This window comes from Plecotus auritus, assembly GCF_963455305.1.
Source record: "Plecotus auritus genome assembly, chromosome: 4".
Taxonomy (NCBI): Eukaryota; Metazoa; Chordata; class Mammalia; order Chiroptera; family Vespertilionidae; genus Plecotus; species Plecotus auritus.
In genome coordinates, this window is record NC_137775.1 from 4014663 (window position 1) to 4032365 (window position 17703).

Here is a 17703-nt window from a genome sequence, read left to right on the forward strand (position 1 = left end):
GGCCACACTTGCCCTCACGCCAGATGCAGAACTGCCTGGAGAATTCTAGCAAATTCCAAGAGCCTCCCAGGTGCCACCTCACCTGCCCGTGGGCCCCGCACTTGAACACCGGCCTTGGCTGGCACCCATCAACGCCCCTTTGGCTCTATGACTTCCAAACACGGAGGGCAGTTACATGCCGCCTCACGTGGTTGCTTTCGTCTAGTCACTGCGTGTCCCCCATTTTCCTTGTGGGGAGCAGCCCTGCCCCCCCAGCCCAGGCCCTAAGTCTCAGTGCCAACCCCTCCCGGGCACGGCCACCGGCATCCTCTTCCTGCTCACACAGCCACAAGCCGGGAAAACGAGAGAGAAACGCTGCCGGGCCCCCGCCACGCCCCTCGGGGAGCCCCCTCACCTCCTGAAGGCAGGCCTGCCCACAGTCTTCGCACAGGTCAGCTCTATGACGGTAGACGCAGTCTTGTTTTCACCACACGCGTCGCCTTTTGAGTACGTCACAGTGATCTTGTCATCTGAAACACACAGAGGTGGAAAAGCCGTTCGTTCTCGTGTATCATGAAAACCTTCCAAGTCAGGAATCAAAATCGGCGCCAAGGACCAGGACGGAAAAAAGCTGGGCGTTCTGGAAACTCGTCGCCGGGTCACCGGCACCTGGGCCGCCCGGTGAGGGCCTCTGGCCGCCCCGCTGCTCACACAGAGACCGGGTCCGATCCCAGCCTCCTGCTCACCAGCTGCATGACTAGTTGTGGCCTCAATGTGACAGGAACGCCAAACCCGGAGGCGGGAGAGTGCACAGAGCAGGGCCTCCATTAACAGCCGCTCTCAGCACGGTGCCAGGCGGCCCCTCTTTCCCTGTCCCAGGAGTCGCCGGGAGGCCTGAGACACGGTCCTGGGAATAGCGCCTGCGAGTTCCACCCAGTCTGCACGGACCCTCCCGGGCACTGGAGAACCCCCCCGCCCCCGCAGCCCGCGGCCCCGGCCGTACCACTGACGTCCAGCTTCTGCGTGTGCACCAGCCCCAGCACCTGCACGTCCCCAGAGGCGCTCTTCTTGCAGATGCTGGCCCTGTCCGAGCAGTCCAGGGGCCCCTTGTTTATCTTCTGGCACAAGTTGATGTAGTACCTGTGAGACCAGAGGGCGGTCAGCCTTGGCCCCTCACCGGGGCAGCTCTCTCCGTGGCTCTCAGGAAAGGCCACGCCTGCTCTAGCAGGTTTGGCTCAGTGGATAGAGCGACAGATGCAGACTGAAGGGTCCTGGGTTCGATTCCAATCAAGGGCACGTGCCCAGGTTGCAGGCTCGATCCCCAATAGGGGACGAGCAGGAGGCAGCTGATGAATGATTCTCTCTCATCATTAATGTTTCTTTTTGTTTTTAATGCATAGTTCTTCCTTTCTTTTTTTAAAATATGTTTTATGTTCTTACTGACTTCAGAGAGGAAAGGAGAGGGAGAGAGAGAAACATCAATGATGAGCGAGAATCATTGATCGGCTGCCTCTTGCATGCCCCCTATTGGGGATCGAACCCACAACTTGGGCATGTGCCCTTGACTGGAATCAAACCTGGGACCCTTCAATCCACAGGCTGAGGCTCTAGCCACTGAGCCAAATCAGCTAGGGCTCTCATCATTGATGTTTCTCTCTCTCTCTCCCTCTCTGAAATCAATTTTAAAAATGTTTCAAAAAAAAAAAGGCCATGCATGACAGCGAAGGCGCCCGCAGCACCTGCGTGCGGCTAACACAGCTTTTCAAAGACGGCCCACTCAGCCACAGACCGCCTCGGCTGGCGGCTGGCGGGGCGGTACTCACGAGGCGCCCTCGTGGTCGAAGAACCAGGACCCGGTGAGGGAGGACAGCAGCCGCAGGTCGTAGGTCTTGTGCCCGTGGATGAACTTGCACTCCATCTTCTTGGGAGGGCAGACTGCTTTGGTTTTCCACTCAAATGTCACCTCGCACCCACGCGTCTCGCTGAAGACCTGTGGCCTCCCGATGTCGGCTTCCTCGTCGCACTTAAAGATGATAGCGGACGTCCGGTGGCTGTTGGCTGGGGAGCAGCGGGGGACCATCAGACCACACACGGCCGTGTCTCAGGCTGTCCTCAAACTGCCCCTGCCCCCCACATTGCCTCCGGTCCCCCACACTGCCCCAGGCCCCCCTTACGCTGTCCCTGCTCCCCACTAAGTTGCCCCCACCTCCCATGCTGCCCCAGACCTCCTTTATGCTGTCCCCCCCCAGTAAGCTGTCCCACCCCCCAGTAAGCTGCCCCCAACCCCCACTAAGCTGCCCCCACCCCCACTAAGCTGCCCCCACCCCCCACTAAGCTGCCCCCACCACCCACTAAGCTGTCTCCACCCCCACTAAGCTGTCCCCACCCCCCACTAAGCTGCCCCCACCCCCCACTAAGCTGCCCCCACCTCCCATGCTGTCCCCACCCCCCACTAAGCTGTCCCCGCCCCCCACTAAGCTGTCCCCACCCCCCCGACACTGCCCCCACCCCCCCACGCTGCCCTTAGTCCCCCATGCTGCCCCAGACCTCCCTTACACTGCCTAACCCTGCCTATGATGCCGCTGGCCCCCCCATGCTCCCCCGACGCTGCCCCTGGTCCGCCCCACGCTGCCCCCGCAGATGGTGCTGTGTCACTCACACACACTCACCCCTACCAGACCGTGTCTCTCACTGCTGTAACATCCCTGCCACTAGCGCCACTCCCCAAGGGCAGGGTCCCGCTTGTCTAAGGTGCCCATGGTAACAACAAGCAGCGAAGTGCTAGTGACCATGAGAGCCCGGCAGGACCTGAACCCCACGTGCGTGCCGCCCGGGCCGGGAGGCGTGCCGGCCCTGTGAGCCTCACACCGAGCAGCAGCAGGCCCGTCAGAGCCAGCGCGCACGCTCCTCACAGACACCACTCTTCCCTGGCGGCCAGAGAACTGTCATTCCTGACGTGTTTCCCCTCGGGAGCTCACGTCGGACCGCCCACACACGAGGGGACTCTTGTGAACCGCGCAGCAGTCAGGGCGCTGCGTCGGGCTCACTGCTCATCGCCGCCCCGCAGGCCTGCCACGTGCAGAAAGTCTACGGAGGAGGCTCTCCCGTCACTCACCTGCCACCTGCAGGCCTGTGACGAGCAGTCACTTCGCTGAGGCAGGAATGACCAGTGCTGGACACCGTGTGGGCCTCAGCCTCTGGAGCTGGTGGGGGAGCCCGCTGACCGCTCGGCTGACTGCCCCTGTGCGCCGTCAGCCAGCTGTGTCCACACGGTACTCACACTGCCTGCGGGATCCCCTCACGGTCCGTGGTACTCACACTGCCTGCGGGATCCCCCTCACGGTCTGTGGTACTCACACTGCCTGCGGGATCCCCCCCTCAGGGTCCCTGGTACTCACACTGCCTGTGGGATCCCCTCACGGTCCGTGGTACTCACACTGCCTGCGGGATCCCCCTCACGGTCCCTGGTACTCACACTGCCTGTGGGATCCCCCTCAGGGTCCCTGGTACTCACACTGCCTGTGGGATCCCCTCACGGTCCGTGGTACTCACACTGCCTGCGGGATCCCCCTCACGGTCTGTGGTACTCACACTGCCTGCGGGATCCCCCTCAGGGTCCCTGGTACTCACACTGCCTGTGGGATCCCCCTCAGGGTCCCTGGTACTCACACTGCCTGTGGGAGCCCCCCCTCACGGTCCCTGGTACTCACACTGCCTGCAGGATCCCCCTCACGGTCTGTGGTACTCACACTGCCTGCGGGATCCCCTCACGGTCCCTGGTACTCACACTGCCTGCGGGATCCCCTCACGGTCCGTGGTACTCACACTGCCTGCGGGATCCCCCTCTCGCGGTCTGTGGTATTCACACTGCCTGCGGGATCCCCCTCACGGTCCGTGGTACTCACACTGCCTGCGGGATCCCCCTCACGGTCTGTGGTACTCACACTGCCTGCGGGATCCCCCTCGCGGTCCCTGGTACTCACACTGCCTGTGGGAGCCCCCCCTCACGGTCCGTGGTACTCACACTGCCTACGGGATCCCCCTCACGGTCCCTGGTACTCACACTGCCTGCGGGATCCCCCTCACGGTCCCTGGTACTCACACTGCCTGCGGGATCCCCCCCTCAGGGTCCCTGGTACTCACACTGCCTGCGGAATCCCCCCCTCACGGTCCCTGGTACTCACACTGCCTGCGGGATCCCCCTCGCGGTCCCTGGTACTCACACTGCCTGCGGGATCCCCCTCGCGGTCCCTGGTACTCACACTGCCTGCGGGATCCCCCTCACGGTCCCTGGTACTCACACTGCCTGCGGGATCCCCCTCACGGTCCCTGGTACTCACACTGCCTGCGGGATCCCCCTCACGGTCCGTGGTACTCACACTGCCTGCGGGATCCCCCTCACGGTCCGTGGTACTCACACTGCCTGCGGGATCCCCCTCACGGTCTGTGGTACTCACACTGCCTGCGGGATCCCCCTCACGGTCCCTGGTACTCACACTGCCTGCGGGATCCCCCTCACGGTCCCTGGTACTCACACTGCCTGCGGGATCCCCTCGCGGTCCCTGGTACTCACACTGCCTGCGGGATCCCCCTCACAGTCCGTGGTACTCACACTGCCTGCGGGATCCCCCTCACGGTCCCTGGTACTCACACTGCCTGCGGGATCCCCCTCTCGCGGTCTGTGGTACTCACACTGCCTGCGGGATCCCCCTCTCGCGGTCTGTGGTACTCACACTGCCTGCGGGATCCCCCTCACGGTCTGTGGTACTCACACTGCCTGCAGAAGCCCCCCTGACGGTCCCTGGTACTCACACTGCCTGTGGGATCCCCCTCTCGCGGTCTGTGGTACTCACACTGCCTGCAGAAGCCCCACTCGCGGTCGCGGTCGTAGTTGGCCGTGGTGGCGCACCACAGCCGCACCCTGTTCTCCAGCACGCACTCCTCGTAGCTCTTCCCGTTGAAGGTGAAGGGGAACACGCAGGGGTCGCCCTCCTCGGTTTCTGGAGAGAAGGACAGCAGCAGAGCCCGGGTTGCCAAAGCAGCATCACTGTGCTTAGCGGCGCGACGACGTGTGACCTGGAGCTGCCCATGGAGGACCCCTATAGGAGGGCCCCCCGGACCCCTCAGACCCCGGGCCTCCCGCCCGGTGTGGCCAGCAGTCCGGGGCCTGAGTGTCTCCAGCCTGAGCTCCGCTCCCGGGGCTGCTGGGACGCGACGCCCCGGGTCCCATCCACTGCCGTGGCGCTCACAGTGGGCACTCCCCTCCCGTTTCCTCCCGCTGCAGGTCTAACGCCACGTTTACTAGGAACGCAGATGCCCCCGCCGCCAAGCTTTACCTGGAGGGCAGGTATCTCCGTTGGCATAACTTAAAATGACTGCCTCGTCCTGGTGCCGGTAGTCCAGCCTCATGGAGGCCAGCCGCCCGAAAGACACGCCCTTGCTCCCGGAGAGCAGGCAGACGCCTCCATCCTTGCAGCCGCCCTCGTCCAGGCCCGCGGCCGCCGTGCACACGCCCACGCTGTAGGTGCGCGAGTCTCGAGTCACCTGGACAGGGGACACCATGTGGGGCTGTGAGTGGGCCGCCCCTGCAGGGAGGCAGCGTGGGCAGGAGGCAGGAGGCAGGGCTGCACCCGCATGTCCATCAGCCTCGGGCTCACCGCTTGCCCCAGTCCCGGCCTTCTGCCTGCTCGCTGGGCACCTCCCCGGGGCATGGAAAGGACCCCACCTCCCTCCACCCAGGCCAGCCTGCTTCTCCTCCTGCCCCCCCCACCTTCCCCACCCAGGCCAGCCTGCTTCTCCTCCTGCCCCCCACCTTCCCCACCCGGCCCAGCCTGCTTCTCCTCCTGCCCCCCACCTTCCCCACCCGGCCCAGCCTGCTTCTCCTCCTGCCCCCCCACCTCCCTCCACCCAGCCCAGCCTGCTTCTCCTCCTGCCTACTGGGGCAGCACCTGCCGGCCTCCCCTGCAGCTGGGCCTGGGAGAGAGAGCAGCTGTGAGACCTCAGGCCGCTCAGACCACTCCTGGAGCCCGTCTCCCCCGTCCCCGCGGGACCCGGGGGTGGTGAGGCCTATGCTAACAAGCAGAGTGGGCGCTCCCCGAGTAAGCGTGCACCGTCCCTTCCTGGCTTGCCCGCCCTTTGCAGACTCCACCTACTGCACTGCACACCTGTTGGAGGGCCTGAGCCTGGGCCAGATCTCCGTTTACAGGGTCCAGGGCACGACCTCCCCCAGGAGGCACGAGTCTTGTAGGCATGGCCCACAGCTGCGCGACTCGGTCACGCCCAGATCACAGGCCTGGAGGCCTAGGACCCCCAACCACCAGTAACCTGAGCTGGCCATGGCCTCATCACCATAACAAACCATCCGTGTCACGCAGGATGGAGCAGACGGGGCCCACGCCAGCTCCAAGGTGCCCCGGTCGGGGGCCTCCATCACCCTGCATGCCCCCCTGGGACCAGTGAGAAAGCCGCCTCTTTCCTAGAGTCAGCTGGGCAAGCGTGGCATTCCACACGGCCTCCGCCAGCCACCAGAGACCTGGCCCTGCCCCTGGGTACGCAGTCCCAAGCACGTCCCGAGCCACCTGTTCCTCACCGGTGGCCCCACAGGGTCACTGAATCCTCACAGGCCCTATGGAGTGAGAGCTCCGACCCAGGGGCACAGCTGTGTCAGCGTGGCTGGTTGGCCACACGTCCCAGCACCCCCATAGGCCGGCCCGTCCATGCCCCCAGCACCCCCACAGGCTGCCCGTCCATGCCCCCAGGACCCCCACAGGACGGCCCGTCCATGCCCCCAGGAACCCCACAGGATAGCCTGTCCATGCCCCTAGGACCCCCACAGGCCGGCCCATCCATGCCCCCAGGACCCCTACAGGCCAGCCCGTCCATGCCCCCAGGACGCCCACAGGCCAGCCTGTCCATGCCCCCAGGATGCCCACAGGCCGGCCCGTCCATGCCCCCAGGTGGTGGCTAAGTGCGCCACCCCCATGCCCACCCGGGACACATGCCCGCGCAGAGGTGAGGGCCAGGGAGTTACCTTGAAGGTGCTCCTGGACAAGCTGGACAGGTTGAAGCTGTAGTCGAGCTGCTCGTCCATCAGGGAGCAGCCCTCCGTCCTCACCTCGTCCGGACAGACCAGTGGCGTCTCCCACTCGAACACAAAGTCACAGTCGCTAACCCTCAGCAGCTCCGGGGTCCCCTGTGGGAGAGCACAAGCCTCGTGGGTTAGGCCGGCGCCTCCCCCTGCTCACAACCCTGCCAGGGCCGAGACTGGGCCTGGGGCTGCGGCACCCTCCCCGCACCCAGGGACAGGTGCTGGCCGCAGACCACCAGGTCCCGGGGTGACCTGCCGAGAAAGGGGGAGGCCTGTCCATGTCACGACAGAGACGTGTGTGAAACAGACCCTGGCGAGGAGGGGAGCAAGCACTTCTACGCGCTCCCAGGCAGCGCCCCCCTTCTCGACACGGGACATTTACAACGAGGCAACAGCCCCCAGCCGGCACGCAGTGCGGGCCTCAATCCTGCCGTTACTCCCTCGCTCAGCAACAGCCCCAGAGCAGATGCAGGACTGGTCGGGAATTTCAGTTTTTGCTTCTGCTGAGAAGCTTTTTTCCTAGAGACTCATGTGGAAAAAACATTTCAACTAAAGATAAAAACCAGAGGGAAGAAAGCTGCCTTAAAGTCTCTCTAAACCTGGAATGAACATTCAGTGGGAGAGCCCGGCTGCCGAGCTGTGGGCACAGGCACGTCCCTGGCAGTTCTGACCCACAGAGAAATGGGGGCCATCATTACAGTTTATCTCTTATTCGGGGGCGGGGGGGGGGGGCGTTATCAGGAGAAACGCACACGCAAAGGCTCAGTAAAATGTTATTTTTTAAATGTACACGGAACAGGAATCAATAACCTCCTCAGAAGTCAAGTGCACGACTTTGTTGGACCTGTGCTGACTCCAGGGGTCTCCCTTTTCGCTAACTTATGAATGCGAGGGGATCACGGCGGCTGAAAGTCTGCCAGACTCCCAACCAGAATCAGCCACCAGCGTCAGGGTCTAAACCAGCCGTGGGCAAACTACGGCCCGTGGGCCGGATCCGGCTATTCTATCCGGTTCTCTTGCTCTCCCCTCCGCTCCTTTACTTTGAATTTATATTAGTTCACACAAACACTCCATCCATGCTTTTGTTCCGGCCCTCCGGTCCAGTTTAAGAACCCATTGTGGCCCTCGAGTCAAAAAGTTTGCCCACCCCTGGTAAACCAAGTCATGACCCTTGCACTCGCTGCGAGGCGGAGCTTCATACCCACTCGTGCACGCGGCCGTTCGTGTTCTTAGGTTACAATAAGCCCCTGTGTGCACCTGCCCTGTAACTCAGGGTGGGCCACTCACGGCTGGATTCACTCCCTAAATTAGGCAGATGCACGCCAGCCGGACGTGGGACCCGAGGGAGACCGTGAGCTCGGCACCCTGGATCTGAAACAGGCCTCGCGGGCTCCAGCTCAGCCTCTCCCGCACACTGCAGCCGCCACTGCCCCCACATGGCAACGCGCCATGCTCGCGGGCACACTCACCATGCTCACACCCCTCTTGCAATGGAAGGAGATCAGCGAGGTGTAGTTGAAATTCTTGTCGGCTAAGCAAGGGGTACTGCTCTCAAAGTTCAAGTAGACCTCGTTAGCCACGGGATTGAGTATCGGAGGTCCTGAGACTCGGCCAATATCCTAAACAAAGAAGAACGCAAACCACATTCAGGACGGTCACTGTGCCCCAGGTGAATACAAAACGGCCAAGTTTACTCCTCGTCTGTTTGGAGAACGAGCAGCGTCTAAGGAAAGCCGGTTGTAGCAGCTCACTCGGCAGGTCCTGGCACTCAGCTGCGCCACGGAAAATGCAGTGCTTCAGGGGTCATCAGCTTTGACCCCACGATTAGAAATAGTGGCTCCATCTCCCCCTGGAATGTTCCAAGCCTCCAGGCTGTTTCTCTCCGTCACACTGAGAATGTCGCAGGGTCTTCTGGGACCCGGCGGCGAGAGGCAGGAACCGCCGTCTGTGCCCCACGCTGACCCTCTCACGCCCAGCACTGCACTGCGACCGCCCGCTCACCGGGAGGTGCCCCCAGGAGGGCACAGCCCTGCTCCCCGCCACCTCTCACACTCAGCTCAGCACAGCACCCGGGCTGCTCAGTAGGGATTCTGGAGTAAATGAACACATGAAGGAAAGGCATGTGAGCACAGGACTCTGTGTGTGTGTGAGTGTGTACGTGTGCATGTGTGTGTGATAGAGAATGTGTGTGTATGATAGTGTGTGTGTGATTGTGTGTGATAAAGAGTGCGTGATAGTGTGTGTGTGAGATAGTGTGTGGGTGACAGTGTGTGTGATAAAGAATGTTATGATTGTGTGTGTGATTGTGTGTGTGTGTGTGTGTGACTGTGTGACAATGTGTGAGAGAATGTATGTGTGATAGAGAATGTGTGTGTGATGAAGAATGTGTGTGGTAGAGTGTGTATGTGTGTGATAGAGAATGTGTGTGTGTGATAGAGAATGTGTGTGTGTGATAGAGAATGTGTGTGTGTGATAGAGAATGTGTGTGTATGTGTGTGATAGAGAATGTGTGTGTGTGACAGAGAATGTGTGTGTGATAATGTGTGTGTGATAGAGAATGTGTGTGTGCGATAGAGAATGTGTGTGTGTGATAGAGAATGTGTGTGTGATAGAGAATGTGTGTGTGATAATGTGTGTGTGATAGAGAATGTGTGTGATAGAGAATGTGTGTGTGATAGAGAATGTGTGTGTGATAGAGAATGTGTGTGATAATGTGTGTGTGATAGAGAATGTGTGTGATAGAGAATGTGTGTGTGTGATAGAGAATGTGTGTGTGTGATAGAGAATGTGTGTGTATGTGTGTGATAGAGAATGTGTGTGTGTGACAGAGAATGTGTGTGTGATAATGTGTGTGTGATAGAGAATGTGTGTGTGTGATAGAGAATGTGTGTGATAGAGAATGTGTGTGTGATAGAGAATGTGTGTGTGATAGAGAATGTGTGTGTGATAATGTGTGTGTGATAGAGAATGTGTGTGATAGAGAATGTGTGTGTGTGATAGAGAATGTGTGTGTGATAGAGAATGTGTGTGTATGTGTGTGATAGAGAATGTGTGTGTGTGACAGAGAATGTGTGTGTGATAATGTGTGTGTGATAGAGAATGTGTGTGTGTGATAGAGAATGTGTGTGATAGAGAATGTGTGTGTGTGATAGAGAATGTGTGTGTGTGATAGAGAATGTGTGTGTGTGATAGAGAATGTGTGTGTGTGTGAGAAATGTGTGTGTGTGATAGAGAATGTGTGTGTGTGATAGAGAATGTGTGTGTGTGAGATAGAGAATGTGTGTGTGAGATAGAGAATGTGTGTGTGTGATAAAGAAATGTGTGTGTGTGATAGAGAATGTGTATGTGTGATAGAGAATGTATGTGTGAGATAGAGAATGTGTGTGTGATAGAGAATGTGTGTGTGGTAGAGTGTGTGTATGTGTGATAGAGAATGTGTGTGTGTGATAGAGAATGTGTGTGTGAGATAGAGAATGTGTGTGTGATAGAGAATGTGTGTGTGTGACAGACAATGTGTGTGTGATAGAGAATGTGTGTGTGTGAGATAGAGAATGTGTGTGTGTAATAGAGAATGTGTGTGTGATAGAGAATGTGTGTGTGATAGAGAATGTGTATGTGTGATAGAGAATGTGTGTGTGATAATGTGTGTGTGAGATAGAGAATGTGTGTGTGTGTGACAGAGAATGTGTGTGTGTGATAGAGAATGTGTGTGTGTGATAGAGAATGTGTGTGTGAGATAGAGAATGTGTGTGTGATAGAGAATGTGTGTGTGACAATGTGTGTGTGATAGAGAATGTGTGTGTGTGAGATAGAGAATGTGTGTGTGTGATAGAGAATGTGTGTGTGTGATAGAGAATGTGTGTGTGTGATAGAGAATGTGTATGTGTGATAGAGAATGTGTGTGTGATAGAGAATGTGTGTGTGATAGAGAATGTGTGTGTGTGTGACAGAGAATGTGTGTGTGTGATAGAGAATGTGTGTGTGATAGAGAATGTGTGTGTGTGACAGAGAATGTGTGTGTGTGATAGAGAATGTGTGTGTGTGTGACAGAGAATGTGTGTGTGTGATAGAGAATGTGTGTGTGATAGAGAATGTGTGTGTGTGTGAGATAGAGAATGTGTGTGATAGAGAATGTGTGTGATAGAGAATGTGTGTGTGTGATAGAGGATGTGTGTGTGACAGAGAATGTGTGTATGTGATAGAGAATGTGTGTGTGTGAGAGATAGAGAATGTGTGTGTGTGATAGAGAATGTGTGTGTGTGATAGAGAATGTGTGTGTGTGATAGAGAATGTGTGTGTGTGAGAGATAGAGAATGTGTGTATGTGATAGAGAATGTGTGTGTGTGAGAGATAGAGAATGTGTGTGTGTGATAGAGAATGTGTGTGTGTGATAGAGGATGTGTGTGTGACAGAGAATGTGTGTATGTGATAGAGAATGTGTGTGTGTGAGAGATAGAGAATGTGTGTGTGTGATAGAGAATGTGTGTGTGTGATAGAGAATGTGTGTGTGTGATAGAGAATGTGTGTGTGTGAGAGATAGAGAATGTGTGTGTGTGACAGAGAATGTGTGTGTGACAGAGAATGTGTGTGTGTGATAGAGAATGTGTGTGTGAGATAGAGAATGTGTGTGTGTGACAGAGAATGTGTGTGTGTGAGATAGAGAATGTGTGTGTGTCTGATAGAGAATGTGTGTGTGTGTGTGTGATAAAGAATGTGTGTGTGTGCACAATGAGTGTGAAAATGAAGCTGTAACACTTTATCACTGTGGGGCATGTTCAGACCACAACACCCGCTCTGGTTAGAGAAATTACTAGCTTTTAGAATCTGAAAAAGGGTAGCTGAGCAGTAACACAGCAGATGGGGCGTCTCAGAAAGTGACCCAGAGCGAGACCCCAACCTGCACTGTGGGCAGGAGGACTCCAACGGGCTCCCACCGGGGCCTGGCTCACCCCTCCCACCCACAGGCGGCGGCTCTGCCAGTCCCTCGAGCAACTCCCCTGCCCACTCCTGACGACGCTGCAGACACGCTCGCCTGTCACATGACGGGAAGGCATGTGAGCACAGGAGCTCGCTACTTAGAGCACACAGAGAAACACTCCACTTCTGAGGTGCATTTTAAATACCACCCCCCACCGAGGGTTTGACAGAACATGTATGTAACCCGTGAAGACAGGTTCTGGAGACGCAGACCTATACTGGAAACGTGAGTATAAAACCACTACTTCTGAGGCAGAACGTGTCGCTGTTAAAGCTGCGCCAGCCCTTAACTGTCCCTGGTTTCCTAAAGAAAGCTTGGCCCGGCCGGTGTGGCTCAGTGGTTGGGCGCCGACCTGTGAGCCAGGAGGTCACGGTTCAATTCTGGTCAGGACACATGCCCAGGTTATGGGCTCGATCCCCAGTAGGGGGCCTGCAGGAGGCAGCCGATCCATGATTCTCATCTTCGATGTCTCTCTCCCCCTCTCCCTTCCTCTCTGAGATCAATAAAAACACATTTTTTTTAAAAAAAGTGCTTGTGTTTGGGAAGAACGCTAACGACACAAGATGTGCACCCACAGAAACCAAGCTCTCCATGTTCTTTCTTGCACTTTACGTAAATATTTCTCCTCCCGTGACACACAAACATGTAGCTACACGTGTGTTCACATCTCTGTCCACAGCTCCGAGACCTGGCCACCCTCATCGGCGGGCGGCCTGACGCAGAGCCCCACGCTGCTCCTCGCCACGCTCCCGGAACACGGTCCCGCTCGGTCTCCACGCCTTCTGCTGGAGGAATTCCCCGGGGGAAGCAAGCAGCACGGCGCACAGGCGTGCTGTCGAAAACCTTGCAGGCATGGTCTCCCCCCGCGTTCCCCACACTTACTATGGGGGGCCCGTCCACGGGCACCTTGCACACGGCGGCCCCCGCGGGACACGCCAGCCCGTGCATGGGGTTCAGCGGCTGGCAGATGTTGATGTAGTAGTCGGGGTTGGTGTCGGAGGACTCGTCCTCACTCTCGTCGTACGCCTCGTAGCCCCCAGTTTGGTGGATGAGGGGCGACAGGTCGATGATGGAGCTGCCGTTCTTTACGGAGCATTCCGTCTATGAGAGAGGCAGACCGCTGGAGTCGGCAGGACGTGCCTAGGCCTTGTACGTCACCCACACGCGTTTAACAGCTTAACCCCCACCGAAAAAGCACGAGAGGCGGGTTCAGGGCCCCAAACGCTCCGCTACAGAACACTGAGCACGCTGAACCGATGACCACGGGCCATCGGAGGGGACGAGAGACCCAGGCACCCGCTGGGAGGACACCCGGGGCCCCCAGGCCTTCCTCCGCAGGTCCACGTGCAGCCCGGACTCACCACCTGCTCGCAGGCCAGCGGCGTGTGCCAGGAGAAGAAGAGGGTGCAGGTCCGTTTGTCCAGGGAGATGAGCATGGGCCTGTTGGTGGGCCCGGCCTCGGGCCTGCACACGAAGCTGATGACGCTCTTGTACCGCAGGCCGGACTTGGAGGGACAGGGGGAGCCCTCCTCGTACACCAGCTGCAAGACCTGGTCCACGTAGGTGAGCCTCTTGCTGGCCTTGCCCACGCTGATCCTGGTCTGCCCGAAGCAGGCCCCTGCGCCGGGCCGGGGGAGAGGAGAAACACACGGTTACGAGGCACACGGCCAGTGTCCTGAGCTCTTCCCGCAAACGCAGGCTTTCGAGTCCACGCCGACACCGTGGTCCTGAGGGTCCGAGAGGGTCTGAGCAAATGCCACCCACGCACTATCCCATCACGTGGCCGCGTGCCGCCAGCAGCCGCCGCGGGAGAGGGCGTGTGGCCTCCGCTTGTCCTCGGCCCTCTGGCTGGAGGGACGGAGGCTGGGGCGGCCTCAGGGGCGAGACCGCGGGAGCCGCACTCACCCACGCCGGGGGCGCAGTTTTCGTTCTCCCCGCAGATGCTGATGAAGACGAGCCCCTTCTCGCTGTACGCGGCCGTGTGTCCGGCTTTGCCACCCAGAGAGTTCAGGTCAAACATGTGTCCTGCCGAGGGCCGAGACCGTCACCAACTCCGCCACAGGCGAGCTGCCACCAGTCACGGCCCCCCCAGGGCGGGCGAGGCGCGGGGCCCACCGCCCCTGTGCCCGTGCACAGGCGACCGTGGGCCCCGGTGACTGGCAGGTCCCTCCCTGAGGTGGGGCTGGTGACGTCTCACCTGTGGCGGGGTTGGTGACTCTGCAGTCGCCGTGCACGTTGCTCCGCACGGGACAGGCGGCCGGGGTGGGCCAGGCGAAGGTGAACTCGCAGTCCTCCACGGCGCTGATGAACATGGGCCTGGCGTTCTAGGGCGGGACAGAGGCTGCTGACGGGCAGGTCTGTGTTTGGAATCGTGCACCCAGCAGGACCTGTGCTCCTGAGGAACACTGGGGGCTTCGCACACATGGGGCGAGGGAGACGCACCCAGGCCGGAAACCCACTCGGGGCCTGAGGGGTTCCCACAGGGTGAGGGGGAGTCGGGGCGGACAAAGATGCTCAGGGGGCTGCTCACAGGAGCACACGAGCGATAACATTCTAAAAAGCAAGTGAACTAAGACCTGTGGTTAGGAACAAGACCGGAAGAGCCACCATGAATTCTCTGCCCGCCACACACCGCCAAGCCTGCTCCGCGTCTCCAGCCTCTCGTCCACCACACGCATGCTCAGATCCGCTTGGCGGCCACACCTCGGGGCACGGCCACGCCCAGCCCCTGCCCCCCCGCCCGCCCCGCCTCCGCCCGCTTTCCCGCCACAGGCCGGCAGGGCTCACAGCAGTAATGGGTGAGCAGCTTCGTGGGGTAAAGTTCTGAACCAGGTCCACGGGGGCGAAGGGGAAGTGCTGCCTTGACCAGGTCCGGCCAACCTTCCGCTTCCCAAGGTGACCCCCACGAGACCCAGGGCGTGCTGCCAAGTATCGGTTCCCTACAGTCCCTGGGGTGCCGAGTGAAACTTCAACCCCATGAACTCTGAAGCCAGAACGGCCAGGCCTGGCGTGTGTGGAGCCGGAGGAGAGAAGTGCCCAGGACCACAGGGCCGGCGTGATGCTGCCTCATCACCCGCTGCCCGCTCGCCCGCTCCCCGCTCGCCCGCTTGCCCTCTGCCCGCTGCCCGCTGCCCGCTCGCCCGCTCGCCCGCTTGCCCTCTGCCCGCTCGCCCGCTGCCCGCTCGCCCGCTGCCCGCTCACCCTCTGCCCGCTCGCCCGCTGCCCGCTCGCCCGCTCCCCGCTCGCCCGCTGCCCGCTCGCCCGCTGCCCACTCACCGGCTGCCACGCCTGCCATCCTGAGCTCTGAGACTCCCACCTCCAGGGAAGGCAGACGCCCTCCCCCGGCCCGCCCCCCGCCGTCCCCAGGGCAGCGGCCCAGGGCTGAGGACGCTGGGTCACTTACCACTTGGTTCTCGCTGCAGGTGAACCGGATGGTGGTCGACTTTTTCCGAATCTGGTCAGGACACAAGTCGCCATCCACGTACTTCAGGACGGTGATGCCGTCCTCCTGCTGAGGACCGTCCCGCACCCTACCCAGGTTCACGGGCTTGGAGCCGTTCAGCAGACACGCGGCCGCTTCCGGCGGGCACGGCTCTGCAGTGGGAGATACACGGGGTCACCTTCGGGCCTTTTCCGTCTGGAATTTAACTCCTGGCGAGGGAGGCCAGGCACGCTCAGACTGCACCTGCCATCACGAAAACAACCTGCTTCTCTCACGCCAGTCAGACACCACCACCGAGTCTTCACTCACAGAGTGACGGGGAGAGGCTCGGGGTGCAGGGATCCGGGTGTAACGGCCTGAATTCCTCCTGAGCCTCGAAACGGGGAAGCTAAAACACCCAGATGAGGCTAAAGGGACACGGCCGTGCCCTACACTCGCCCGCTGTCCTAAAGCAAGAGGCACCGAGGACTCGGCCCCTTTCCCAGGCCCCAAACGCCTGTGCCGTCGGCCCCGGGGAAAGAACTTGCCCCGCTTCAGGGGTTAGGACCACGGTGCTGCCAGCCTGCCCAGCACAGAGCAAGGGGAAGGGGCCGCGGCCCCGGTGAAAACCGCTCTGTAGGAGGAACCGGAGCCTTGGCACCGGGCCGCCAGCGTGGGCTGGGCAGGGCAGGGCAGGGCTGTGTAAACGCCAAGGGTCAGGGCAGATGGCGCCTGGCCCCCCGACTTCTCAACACTCAGGTTCGGGGGGGCTGGCTCCTGCCTCGGAAAAAGGCCCTCGCCCACGCCACTCTCAAGACACAGCCGGCACACACCTCTCCGCGGCACGCCCTCCCACCTCCTCCCTGCTGAGAATCACCTGCCGCCCTGATCACCTCCGCCCACCGCCACCTCCTCACGTTCCAAAAGGCCGTAACGTCCCCAGCAGAGCCTTGGGCACTGGTTTATCCTGGGCCACCCCAGGGACCGGTCACTGAGACCCTGAAATAACCCTCCTGCGCTTCCTGGCTGAAGCCCTGCGTGTCACAGGGAGGACGGCACCCCAGAAGCCCGGGCCCCTCGTCCCCACGCTGACCAGCCCCCGCCCGTCCTCACCCGCGCCGGGCTGCGGGGCCAGGGACTTGCAGACGTTGATGAGGTAGTGCTCGGGGGCCCCGGTGCTGGTGACGGCCTCCCAGTTGTCACTGTACCGCGACAGGGACGAGAGGTCGAAGGTGTTGCCGGCCCCGTCTCTGCAGGGAGGAGAGCATGCGGTCAGGGTCAGCTGTGTCCACCTGAGCAGCTGGCACGCTGTCTGGGAATCCGATCTTCCCCAGGGGCCGGACTTTAGACTGGACCAACACCCCCAGCCGTCACATCAGCGACAACTCAAATTCACAAAGACATAGTTCAACAAAACGAGCCCCGGCTGGTGTGGCTCAGTGGATAGAGCATCAGCCTGCGGACTGAAGGGTCCCGGGTTCGATTCCAGTCAAGGGCACATGCCTGGGTTTCGGGCTCAACCCCCAGTAGGGGGCGTTGAGGAGGCGGCCAATCAATGATTCTCTCTCATCATTGATGTTTCTCTCTCTCCCTCTCCCTTCCTCTCTGAAATCAATAAAAAACACTTTTTTTTAAAATTATGTATTAACAAGAACCTCCAAACACCAAGCCCGAGAAGTGGGTGCTCTCCGAGCTCAGACCACGGAGAAGGCGCATGGCAGCCACTGTCAGCGGGAAGCTGGCTGGCACGCTGGTGCGCGCTCCGCGTCCCGTCAGACAGGAGCGAGGGGCGGGAAACCGCCTGGGAGCCGCGCCGACACCAGCCGCAGCCCCGAGAGGAGGACACTGAGTCCAAGCAGAGAGCGCGACGCAACAAGGAGCAGGGCGCCAGGACCGAGAGACCCGTTTCTGTTTCTTTTCATGAAAAGCAATTCACGAAGTCACGCCTCCGGCCGCCCGAGAGGCACGGCCCAGGCCGGACTCACTTGAAGGAGCATTCCGTCACGTCGAAAGGGCGGCAGGCGTACTGTGTGCGCCACTCGAACAGGTAGGAGCAGTCGGAGGTCTCCTGGAGGAACACGGGCTGGAGGGGGACAGACACGCTGTGACACGGAGCCTCCCGTCCGTTCACGCTCTGGGTTTTAAGGGTGGACGTGGCCAGGGATGATCACGTTCCCTGAAACGCGCTCACGTTCATCCAGGTTTCACCACAGGCCCCGCACCGTTCACACTCAGCTC

General features: G+C 59.9%; 1 protein-coding gene across 1 annotated transcript in view; it reads right to left on the reverse strand.

The window, feature by feature from the left end:
• The window catches only part of IGF2R (insulin like growth factor 2 receptor), a 103084-nt gene that overhangs the window by 9475 nt on the left and 75906 nt on the right, over positions 1–17703 (reverse strand). Inside the window, 14 exon segments of the mRNA XM_080666273.1 lie at positions 395–509; positions 983–1119; positions 1803–2037; positions 4833–4979; positions 5316–5523; positions 7010–7171; positions 8536–8685; positions 12927–13145; positions 13406–13662; positions 13950–14069; positions 14242–14368; positions 15448–15638; positions 16579–16715; positions 17451–17548. Of these exon segments, the coding sequence (XP_080522399.1) occupies positions 395–509; positions 983–1119; positions 1803–2037; positions 4833–4979; positions 5316–5523; positions 7010–7171; positions 8536–8685; positions 12927–13145; positions 13406–13662; positions 13950–14069; positions 14242–14368; positions 15448–15638; positions 16579–16715; positions 17451–17548 (2303 nt within the window).